This window comes from Diplotaxodon limnothrissa, linkage group LG9, assembly GCF_057381915.1.
Source record: "Diplotaxodon limnothrissa isolate DT_005_m linkage group LG9, D_limnothrissa_male_GT1.1, whole genome shotgun sequence".
NCBI lineage: Eukaryota > Metazoa > Chordata > Actinopteri > Cichliformes > Cichlidae > Diplotaxodon > Diplotaxodon limnothrissa.
The window spans coordinates 19,870,930-19,882,421 of NC_140604.1; the positions used below are offsets into that span (position 1 = coordinate 19,870,930).

At 37.0% G+C, this 11,492-nt stretch overlaps 2 protein-coding genes across 4 annotated transcripts; one reads left to right on the plus strand and one right to left on the minus strand.

The window, feature by feature from the left end:
* Window positions 1-1,172: 1,172 nt before the first annotated feature.
* LOC146625460 (uncharacterized) lies at window positions 1,173-4,017 on the minus strand. The gene is made up of 4 exons (XM_085362183.1): window positions 3,626-4,017; window positions 2,542-2,640; window positions 1,307-2,407; window positions 1,173-1,193 (listed from the first exon to the last, which is right to left on the minus strand). Exons 1-4 carry the CDS (start codon window positions 4,004-4,006, stop codon window positions 1,173-1,175), a joined length of 1,602 nt encoding a protein of 533 aa, XP_085218309.1. The 5' UTR covers window positions 4,007-4,017.
* Window positions 4,018-4,257: 240 nt separating this feature from the next.
* On the plus strand, window positions 4,258-10,123 carry LOC146625461 (uncharacterized). 3 transcript variants are annotated; one of them, XM_085362099.1, is made up of 10 exons: window positions 4,258-4,388; window positions 5,841-5,929; window positions 6,286-6,404; window positions 6,507-6,923; window positions 7,007-7,232; window positions 7,412-7,561; window positions 8,257-8,474; window positions 8,563-8,716; window positions 8,798-8,907; window positions 9,812-10,123. In XM_085362099.1, exons 1-10 carry the CDS (start codon window positions 4,258-4,260, stop codon window positions 10,121-10,123), a joined length of 1,926 nt encoding a protein of 641 aa, XP_085218225.1. The 3 variants fall into 3 exon arrangements, with proteins under 3 accessions (XP_085218225.1, XP_085218223.1, XP_085218224.1); XM_085362097.1 differs by lacking the exon at window positions 4,258-4,388 and having other exon boundaries at window positions 5,862-5,929; XM_085362098.1 differs by lacking the exons at window positions 4,258-4,388; window positions 5,841-5,929; window positions 6,286-6,404 and having other exon boundaries at window positions 6,822-6,923; window positions 8,260-8,474.
* The last annotated feature ends 1,369 nt before the right edge of the window (window positions 10,124-11,492 follow it).

Sequence of the window (11,492 nt, forward strand, 5' to 3'; positions counted from 1 at the left end):
AAGATAGAGTGACAAACTCAATTTGCTTGATTTAGGAAATTCACACAAGGCACCTGTTGAAAATATGATTTATTCAAAATCATGTCTGACTTCAAAGTTGTACATATAAAGGAAAAAAATTAACCACAATTTATGATACAAATCACATTTCAAAGACAGCTGTTTGTCACAGCATGCCAGCATTATGTGGTACAACATTGACATTGGTTTAGGGAACATTTAATGACTGTCAACTGATATCATCACAAACTACACTAAGCCAATACTTGGTGCAACCCTAATCTTAAGGGTGATTTCTATGGGAAATAATATCAGAAAGACTGTATTTGATTGGCACAAACACACTGTCCCTAAAACTAATAGAAAAGTATGAAGTATAATCAATGAGCTCATGGGCTAATTCTGTAGCTTGAGCAACAATGGGCACAGTTACTTCATATGCCAATAAGTCTTCATTTAAATTCAAAGTTTCATAGCGTTGGTACTCAAAAGCAATAAAAGATGAGTCAATCAAAAAGATATCCTTTATCAGTCCAAACACAGGGAAAGTGCCATCCACATCTGCAATAATCATGGACTTCCCAGCAATGTATTTATTGCCATTTAGAACATACCATTTCACTGAGACAACAGACTGCATGACATCTATTCCAAAAAATTCTTTAATTTTTTTCCTAACATATTCATTATTTTTAGCTGATACTGGCCCGGATTCCTTTTCTTTCGCAAAAATAGGATGTTCAGTGCCTATTTCATTTTGACAACACTCAAGAAATTGATTGTGGTTTGCAAGGGATTTACAAATATTTTTAAAATTTAACTTAGAAGCCCACTGTTTAAAATAGGAGTGCTTTGCCTCAAAGCGCATGCACATACTCCTTATTAAAGGTCCAAGCGATAAGATTTGACTGGGAAGATGCAACATATAATGTTGCTTAGGTATTATATTGGCTTCGGGAAAAAGTTGCTTGAACTGATACAGGTGTTCTTCAATCATACTTCTCAGTTGCAATACAGTTTGTAAAGAAATAATGGGAGCAAGAACTATTTGAATTATCATAATTAACTTTCTAATAAATACAACATACTCACTCTCCACACCATACAAAAGAAAAAGTAATATTTTTAAAAGAATTAGCATCTGTCCACAAGACTGTTTCAATTTGTTGTCGTTAGCCGCTAAAGTGCCAAAGCTAATAGGACATGGTTTATCCCGTATTTCAAGAGGTGAGTAAGGAAAATTTTGAATGTCTGAATTAAACTTGTCTAATTCTAATTGTCCTGAGAGAATTAGGTGTTTTAATACAAATTTAACTTCCATTGATGCAACACCTTCAAAAATAACATGCATTATGTCCTGTGGAGTTTGTTTGATCAGGTCAAATGCAGGAACATCAACTAGTCTGCTTCTTCTATTAATTCCATAAGTAGTTTTGAGGGACGCTTTCAATAAATCTGTGCTTGCTTTATCTATTTCAAAACACTGCCTGATATGTTTCTCCAGAGTTCTGTGAACAAACTTCTTCTCCTCAAAAACACTTTGCATATCATCAAAGTTGCATTCACAGTGTCTACATTTGCTATAAGCAAAACCAATCCCTTCTTTAAAGCCAGCAATCTCATGCTGGGCTAGCGTGTCTCCGCAAATGGCTATAACAGCACCAAACAATTCAATTTCACCATTTGACATTTTAATCCTTACACCATTGTAAAGCAGTGATAGATCTTGAAGTATTCTTTTCAGTACAACATCAATACCCCACTGAGAAATGTCATTTGCTTTAGCAATAGCAAGAAGTCGTATTGCAGCTAACTTTGACCTAAATTTTGGATCAATATTTCCTAAAGTATAATAAAACATGACCAATTTGTTTGCAGAAGCATGGGACCCTAAGGGGTTACATATTTCAATTTCATCTGTGTACAGTATTAATTGCAATGCATTTGGCCTCTGAGAAAACAAGGGGTGAGATGTAAAGAGGGACCCGTCTCTAAAATCATAGAAGAATCCCTCTCTGCTTCTTTGTGGTGCAGTGTTCAACATGGTAAAGATTCTCTCATTAGTCATTAACTGCTTTAGACTTTCAATTAATGGTACATAGTAAAAACTTTTGTTCCTTAAAGACATGACCCTTGAAAGACCTTGCTTTACCCAACATATCTTCTGGGATACTACTACTTCCTCTGCGTTGACTGGACAGAACATTTCCCCTATGGCTCTACTCTGTCCATATGCAATGGTGGAGAAAGGATCCATGAATTTATCAAATGTAGCCAAAGCCTCATCTTGAAGCTGAGTGGTTCCCTCGGCATTATCTTCAAACACTGTCTTCATTCTTTCCTTGAGCGTATCCAAAAGAACAGCCTGATACTGTTGCACTCCTGAGATGATATGTTTGACCGTTCTCTGTGAAAACATTTGAAATAAAAGTAACTTATTCTGCATTTATATAAAATAATAATAATTCTGAATTCCATTATGAACAAGTAAGACATTGATTGCCTTATGTAATGTATTGATCCATTAAGACTATAACATACCTGTGATAAGTGGCACTGTTCTTGAACACAGATAGCAAAAGCTGCAGCAGATCTGGTAATATCATGTCTGGTAAAGGATGTTGTAGCAACAGCTTCTTCCTTTAGAGCAGAAAAACAAAGTTACTCCAAATTCCTGGCCAATTATAGAAATTCTTACATAACAGGTATAATCAGTTACACCTAATGATTGGTCCATTAAAAAACAAAGTGCATGACAGTGACTAGTGTTACAGTTGTGAATATTCAATATAATATAAGATAATATAATATTCATTCTTTGGAATAAAGAAAAAAGAAATGGAAAAGAAATCAAAGACAAAGAAACAATAAAAAAGGGGTTGTCCATTTTTTTGATGAGGCTAGGGATTGGATTCATGAGAATGAGATTTTATCTTTTTAAATAATGAATTTTTGTTTGCACTTAGATATTAGTTTCTTTACATGTTTGTTGTATTTATTAAATTATTTATGTATTTTTAAATCACGTAATTTAGATTTGCACTCAGAATTTATGTTAGTATTAGTATATGGATATATTTTATTGTATGCATTTATTAATTTATTTAATTTTCAAGAAAATCATTCTTATCCATGTTTTGGCAGTATTTCTGGCCAACAGATTTTTTTACAGTGCTTCCAAATACTCTGTGTCTTACCTGAAACCGTATTCACCACTTATAATTCCTACGAGATACCCAAATTGCTGCCACATTGAAAGATTTAAGCGCGCTGAGAGTGTCTTTGATGCAAACTTCACCAGGAGACATGCCAGCCGCAGAGTGTGTGCCTTCTCCGGCTGCAGCATAGCCTGTACTATCTACACTGAATTGCTATTCTGTTTATTTATTTTTTATTTCATCCTGCAGGATGAAATTGTGATTTAAAATCCAACCATAGTGGAAATCGCTTGTAACAGTTTGGAGAACAATATCTAGCGGTATAATATCGCGAGATCTCGTTAAATTTCTCTTGACTAAAAATGGAGAAAAGGATTAAAAGTAATATAGGACCAAATACGAGGAGTTAGACATAGCTAAATTTGTCATCAGAAGCCACACTACATTTTATTTAGTTTAACACTTACCGTGATCGGGCTGTCAACAACCTGAGGCTCCTGCACTTCAGCCAAAGATCCACCAGTTGATATTTCCACGGTGCTGGTTGTTGTTGCAGTACTACAGTTGGCAAAGACTGAAACACCAACATTTTCCGATCCTAAAGAGTGGGATGTTGGGGGGATCCTCCATCCTCTTGGTGGGCTTCCATTCGTCAAATACAGAGGGTGCGTCCGTTTAATGTGGCGAAAGAATGAGTTAAAAACTCTGAAATCTTGTTCACAGCCATCTATTCCACAGTAAACCCAAAAATCCTGCCTTCGACCATGAGCTGCATTTATGTGGCTAAGGAGCACCTTCAGAGTTAAAGAAACAAAGATAAAACAGATCATACATCTCCAGAGCGCCATGGTGAACTGTTTTCGCGCTGTAGCCATACAGCATATTTTACCGCTCTCCACTGAAGGCCACAGATGAGAGTGTGGGACCATGGGAAAGGTAGGCAATTTTTAAAATATATGTATCCTTAATTATCCAATTTTTCAGGTTTAAATTACATCAGTTATATTTATTTTTAGGCAATAAGTGTTTAAGACTGAATTTATATTTTTCTTTTCTTTTTTTTTACTTAAAAAAAAATTAAATATAAATAATTTTCTGCATGCGCATTCTCAGTTCCTGTCGTGACGTTACTTTCACGCGGGACAAACTCTTTTCCCCTGCTTTGTTAACCATCAGGACCGTTAGGAAGATCAAAATTATTTATCTAAACAAAGTGAACAGTAATTTAAGGTTGGTAACATTAAGTAGTGATGGGCAGATGAAGCCCCATGAAGCACTGAAGCTTTTCATCCAATTGGTTCACCCCAACGCGAAGCTTCATGAAGCTTCATTTGCTCTAGCAGGACACCTACTGGACGTAAAAAATAATAGCTGGCATGAATTTGAAGAGTGTGGCATTTTGCACACAGCCTGTAAATGTCAACAACAAAAGGAGTGTGTAAAACATGTATATTGTAGTGATGGCAGTATACTGTGTATATTTATAGTGGCAGTATGGGAAATGATTATTTGGAAATGCTTGAAATGGAAATGATCATTTACTGTGAGGTGAGGTGTGGTTGGGGTGTGGACAGTGGTTGTGCTTTTGTAACGTTGAGGTATGGACAGCTACACACTGAGGCTTTGAGCCTCAGTCCTGCCTGTTCACATTTTATTCTGTAAAAACTAAATTTTCACTGCTTTTATGACCTTTTTAGTGGGGAGAACATAGCTAGGATTTAATGATTTAACAAATCTTTTGAATCCTTTGTCCTCCACAATGCTAAATGGCTGGGAGTCCTCAATCACCATGCTGACCAGGTCTTCATCTATTTGAGATTGTTCTCCTGAGGAAAGACAATAAAGATAAAGCACAAATATAAATATCACACACGTAACTTATAACAGTTGTATAATATTGTTATATCATTTAGTAACATTACTGCATCCTATATTATCATTGCATTTGATGGCTCACCTGGTCTTGCTCCACAATCGGTGTCCCCCTTATTCTCATGCAAAGCTCTGTAGTGCCTAAGCATGGATGAGGTGTTGTTGTTATATCCCAGCTCCCTGGCACATAGAAAACACTTCACCTTGTACAAAAGTCAAGACAGCTCAACATAAATTGTATTGCACCATCAGTATCATGAAAATACATCTTCTGTAGAAATACCTTGTTGGGAGGAATAAGATCAAAATGTTCCCACACAGGGGAGGACATCCTCCTCTTCTTAGCTGGCTCCATTCTCTCCTGACTTTCCTCACTCTCATAAACCTCCATACGGTCTCCAAACTCTCACTAACCGCAACTCTCCATCAAACACCCACATTTTTGAATGAAGTCTGAGGGGTTTATATCGCTGTCATATCTCGCGGCAAAGTTCGAACCACTTCATGAACCAGTCACGTGGTACAGCCGGGCAGCGAGGCTTCGGACGTCATCATTTTCAGCTCCTCCCATAAATGAAGCAAGCCTCGATACGCGCTTCGCGGAAACGCCCCCTCCATTACTCGACACACGCTCCGAAGCCTCGATACAGAACGTCCCATCACTAACATTAAGTTGATTTGAAAAATACTATGGTACAACGGTGTTATTAAGATAAAGTCGTGTTTTGTGAGGGCTGCTGCTAGTTAGCAATCTAGCTAATGTGTTAACTTTAGCTAAATGATCTTATTTAAGCTGTAGGATATTTCCAGGCACTGTGAGTGGAGGCTTTGGAACGAACTAGAGAACTGCTGTCACGGCATGGACAAGTTTGACGATGCCATACTGTCTGTGTTGCAGGGTAAGTCTTATTTTTCAGTTATTTTGGTACGTTAGCTAAGCAGCCTTAGCATCTGTTAGCATCATTTCTGAAACTTGGAGCTAGGATTGCACTCTACTCTGACCTTTATCCACATTATAGCCTTGAGCTGTCTTTGCCTAAATAGACTTGGAACATCATTCTTGAAGACACCCAAAAATAGTTTTATTGCATTCCCAAATATTTGATAAACTGTTTTAAGTTTGACATTTTATCCTGTTAATATTACTTATTGCTAAAATACATTTATTGACAAAAAATGACCTCGACATGTAATAAGCCACGCCCAGGAAAAGAGAAATAAATATCACTTTTGAAGTTGTTTTTCTCTTTTACAGCTGCGAATATTGATGAGGAAACTTTGAGAAGCTTTACCCGGGATGACCTAAAGGATCTTTTTCCGGGCCATGAAAATTTCTTCCGTAGAAAGAAGATTTGGGATTTTATCAGCCAAAAGGTAAATACACATTATACCACTAAGAAGATGATTACTGTCCATATTGTCTAGCATTAATTTGCCTAATTGTGTATTTTTGTTTATATCCCACAACTGTTATAGTTTAAGAGTACTGACCAAGATGCCAACACTTTCCATCGAAGCGAGAGTAACCCCTTCGGCTTTGATGTGTCACAATGTCAGCCTCAAACTTCCACTCCCATTTCCTACACTGCTGACAAAAAAATGAAAATGCCAGACCCACCAGAGTATGTGGTGTATACAGATTCAGAGTTGGACATGGTGCGCAGTCAGTACTTTGCATTGCTCCACAGTGGAAAGGAAAAGGACTGCAGGATGTCGAAGGAGCTCTGTTGCAGACTTGTAAGGAACACAGTCACCAGCATGGTTGCAATCCTCCGTGTTAGTCCCATGGGGAAAGAAGTAAGACACCCCTCCAAACTCGAAATGAGAGCAATGTCACAGAAGATTGTCGACTATTACCCCATGTTACGTGATGCTGACACACACATGCCATACGTAAGTCATTCTTTACCCACTACAATATCTAAAATTGAGTGAGATAATAAAATGATGTACAAATATATATTATTTTACCACAGCTGACCATCTACACCAAACTGTACAAACGACTCCAAAATATGAAGTCTCCAAGGAAGAGGCAGGGCTCCATGCCACAACGAGGCAGGCCCAGGAAGACTCTTTTCAGCTCAGATGACACAGACAATGGGACTGAAGGTGACCTAAGTGGTGAAGCAAGTGGTTCAAGTGACTATACCACACTTCTTGAGAGCAATGATGACCTCAGCGAGGATAACTCAAATGCAGGTGTGTACTTTGGTCTGCTGTACTAATGACTTTTGGACATCTAAAACTTCAAAGAGACCACCTGCCCTCAGTTTTCTGTTCAGAGTGCATCACAAGATTTATACAGTGTTGAGTATTTTCCTTAACTTTCTAGCTATTCCCTGTTATTACATTCTGTTCATCTTCTGTTTTTTCCTCAGAGAAAGAATCCCAATTGCCGCTACCCTCCACTGTACCAACTACGTCAAACAATACTACGCTGGCTTTACCACTATTATCCAAGTCAGCCTCATGCTCTGCACCCAGGTCTGATATAGGTCCTTCAACTGCACCTCCAGATGATGTTGTTGGTAAGTCCACCATCACCCTTATCTACCTCTCAGTCTGACTGTGGTTCCTCTTACAGCTCTTTCCAAAATATGGTTGCAGCAATGAACCCCGTTCTAAGTGTTTATTCCAAAAATCATAGTGGTTTGGCATTAACTCGAGTTGGTGTGTAAAATCAACATATGATAGATCCCTCATTCCAGTTTGCCAGTTAGCCATAGTAAGTATTTTACCACTTTGTGTTGTAATGGGTGTTACTCAGTGCTGATTATTTACACATGTAAATCCTCATGCTGGTCACATCTATCATGCCTTATCACAGTGTTTCTGTCATAGATCAAATTACCTAAAAGATTTTTATCCATCAGCTCATAATCACTGTTCACACTGATGTGAACGATATACACAGTAAACAACCTTTACCTTATTTTCACCACAGTTTTATTCACGGGCATCTTAAACTGTCGTTTTAATATTTGATTCTGTTCAAACTAACAATTAACATAAATCCATGATCATTATAAGAAAAGGACACAAAGGGAAATGATTAGGACATATAGGGTCAGTTCATTACTCAAACATATTTAACCTAAACATTAATTCTCATAAATATTATACTTAAAAACAACCATGCAACCTTACTAGAAATGACTGATTAGAAAAATCTGAATTTAGTCTAGTTACACCATGTCTTACAATTGCTCTTTGCTTTCCCTAGCAGACCATGACAGCCTGAAGATGCAGGCAAGACATTACAAAACCTTGAGCAACATGTACAGGAAACCCAATGCAAAACCCAACCAAAGTGACGTCGCTCAAATTTTGGACCTGGAGTTTGAGGCCAGACGAGCTTTTATTGACGCAGATGTTACAAGGGAAGAAGACAGGCCTAGAAAAATATTTGAAGCATACCCGTGCTTCAAAGACATACGAAATGTAAGTTCAACTACCTTCAGTTAAATTCCTTGCTTTCTCTGGATAGGTTTAGTTAGTTCTTGACTAACTGAGCACAACTTTGTCATAGGCGATGGATGAACTGCGTCGCATCATTGGTGGCTCCAACTGCAAATACATAGATCAAATGAAGGGTCGATGGGCAGAGTTTTGTTCGAAGGTGCAGTTCTATGGCATTTGGAAGAAGGTCCTGAAACCTCCTCTCCCCTTGGATGTACGTGGAGGTAAGTGGCCTTTTCATACATTAAATCCACACATCAGATATGTTCGGATTGCTTTGTTGAGATACTTTTCTCCGTTCACAGTGGATTTTACTGTCACTCTCTTCAATGCACTTCCATCTCTTTTTCCTTCAAAAACTACACCACCAAAGCGGCTGGGAAGTGCCAGTGAGGCTCTCCTTCATATCCTCAAGGTGCGAACAGCTGCAATACCAGCCACTGTAACTTGTACTCCATTTACTTGTATTGTTATTATTAATATTATTATTTTGCTTTTCCTGCTTAATAAGAGTGGGTTGAAGTTCAATTCAGCAGGGATTAAATTACTCCTTATTCAGGATTTCTTAATTGTTATTCAAAACCTACTCCAGAGAGGCAGCACAGAGCAAAAGCACATTGCAGTTAGGATACAAGTAGAAGCAGTAAAATGATATATTTAAAAAGGCCTTCAAAAACTAGAATATGTAACAAAGTTAAAAGAAATAGTTTTAAAAAACAAATGAGGAAAAAAAGCACAAATAGACATGATAAAAATGCTGCAAACTAGAGAAAATTCATGCTCAGAATTAATACACAGCAAAATCTCCAGTGTTAAATTAACACCTTTGACAGTGTTATATGTTTAAAAGTAACCTAGTCAGTTTTGAAGATTAACAAAGACTAACACTGAGCAGTGCTGATTTTCTAACACTGGAAAATAAATCAAAATGTTAGAAATATTCCAGTGTTAGAAAATCAGCACTGCTCAGTGTTAGCCATTGTTAATCTTCAAAACTGACTAGGTTACTTTTAAACATATAACACTGTCAAAGTGTTAATTTAACACTCAACAGTGTTGTATTTAACACTCAGAGGAGTGGACCCATATAGACACTCTCCAGTGTTAATTTAACACTGGAGATTTTGCTGTGTACATTTCCAAAATTTCATATTTATGTAAGTCAGATATTTTACATTTATTTCTTCTATTCCAACAGTAAATCAGTTGGAGCATTCTAAACTCTTGATATTGCTTTTTGTGTCTTAAGCTGTTTGGATGCACAGCAACCCTTTCATTGAAAATCTTGAAGAATTTGTCCTTTTTTTGTGCTTTTCTAGCCGGGTGAAGATGCAATGCTATACCTGGAGAAGCGGCCTCTCTCCTCCCCAGTGCTGCTTTTTGATGGAACAACCAGCATTGTTGCTGTAGGAAACATACCAGTGACCACTCTCTCCTTGGAGGATTTCTGGGAAGGAATGTTGGTGTTGATGGCATATTACTACACCTTGCACTTAACATACCCAAAATGTGTTGCAACGGTCCTCTCTGTCATACAAACTGAGGTAATAACTGATGCCATCCATGATCAAGATGCCACTAGTGCATATAAGAAAGCAATAGCTGAGTGGAAGTCGTTCTTTGAAAAATAGGTGAATACCAAGCAGGATTTTATCAGGTCATTTGCAGTTTGTTTAGTTTTGTAGTACGTTTGTACAACTTTGTTCCTAATTTGCCTAGCAATGTCCTGAGAAACGGCTGTACTTATAATGCTTTACAAATGAAAGTTGTTGTTTTTTTTTCTTAGTGACACTTTACCTGAGGCATGTAAAGTTTTAAGTCAGTAATGCCATTATTTACAACATTGTGAGACTATGTGACTGTCACAAAAGTTTAAGGCCAAAAATGTAATTTCTTTTCTCTGTTTAGGCCTTTTAAAGGGTTGATTTAGACTTTTAGGGATTGTGCAGCAGCCCTATATTGTTTAAAAAAAGAATTTTGTTCTCATGAGAGAAATAAATGTTGACATATATCACTCCTGTCCTGGTTGTGATTTCAGTAGAAGCCAAGGAGTATTCTAGGAAAAAGGTCTGTTTTAAGGTTTTTTTGCCTGGATTTAATATTGATTCAGCTCTATTTTAAGATAAGCCAACCTGAATCAAGAAACAAATTAATCATACTTCACTAATATTGAGTAGTTTTTCATAGTATTAGAACTATTTTTCTCGTTGCAGTGCATTCATTTGCTGCAAGTAAGAATTCAAAACATAAAAAAAGACTGTAATTTAGCATATTTAACTTACTTTTGGGACTTGATATAAAGTAATTTTATCTTAAATTGAGCTTTTTAAAGCTTATTTTAACCCTCTTCAATTCTCAAATGTGTTCTTTTATTTCTGGATTAAAAAATCTTATTTCAAGATTTCTTATTAAGTAAAATAAACTTGCTGCATGGACAGATAATTTCACTTGTTTTCAGTGCTTTTTGTATCAAATGTATTTTTTTTCCTAAATATAGACTAGCCATTTTTGCAGTGTACAGAAACTTTGGAACAAGTGTTCAAGTTTTGACCAGTAGTGTGGCCTTTCTGTATAGACTGAATTAACATACATTTCTATGTAAATTTCCTCCACACACCCATCCATTTTCCAACTGTTTATACATGTATATGTTTTTTAAAATGTAAATTAATGTGTTTTTGCAAGTGTATGATAAAGAGAGCAAGTCTCCAGTGAGTAGCAGTTCTCTGGGCAAGAATGCCTTGTTGATGCCATAATCCAGAGAATAGCCAGACTGCTTTGAACTGATAGGAAGGCAACAATAAATCAAATAATTACTCATTAAACCAAAGCATACAGAAGAGCGTCTCTGAATGTGCCGTACATTGAACCTTAAAACAGAAAACCAGGATAGATGACACTCCTGACAGCTAAGCTACACTTTGCACAGGCTCTTCCAAACTGGACAACAGAAGATTGGAAAAATGTTCCCTTGTCTGATAAGTTTTGATTTGCTGTGCA

What these genes read in the sequence shown, in the direction of transcription:
- LOC146625461 (XM_085362099.1), top strand. Translation starts at nt 4,258, where the DNA reads ATGCGCATTCTCAGTTCCTGTCGTGACGTTACTTTCACGCGGGACAAA. An exon ending in AAAGTGAACAGTAATTTAAG is followed by an intron (nt 4,389 to 5,840) that starts GTTGGTAACATT and finishes GGATATTTCCAG; the next exon opens with GCACTGTGAGTGGAGGCTTT. An exon ending in CGAGGATAACTCAAATGCAG is followed by an intron (nt 7,233 to 7,411) that starts GTGTGTACTTTG and finishes TTTTTTCCTCAG; the next exon opens with AGAAAGAATCCCAATTGCCG.
- LOC146625460 (XM_085362183.1), bottom strand. Translation starts at nt 4,006, where the DNA reads ATGGCGCTCTGGAGATGTATGATCTGTTTTATCTTTGTTTCTTTAACT. An exon ending in TTGTTGACAGCCCGATCACG is followed by an intron (nt 2,641 to 3,625) that starts GTAAGTGTTAAA and finishes TCTGCTCTAAAG; the next exon opens with GAAGAAGCTGTTGCTACAAC. An exon ending in CATCAATGGAAGTTAAATTT is followed by an intron (nt 1,194 to 1,306) that starts GTATTAAAACAC and finishes ATGTCCTATTAG; the next exon opens with CTTTGGCACTTTAGCGGCTA.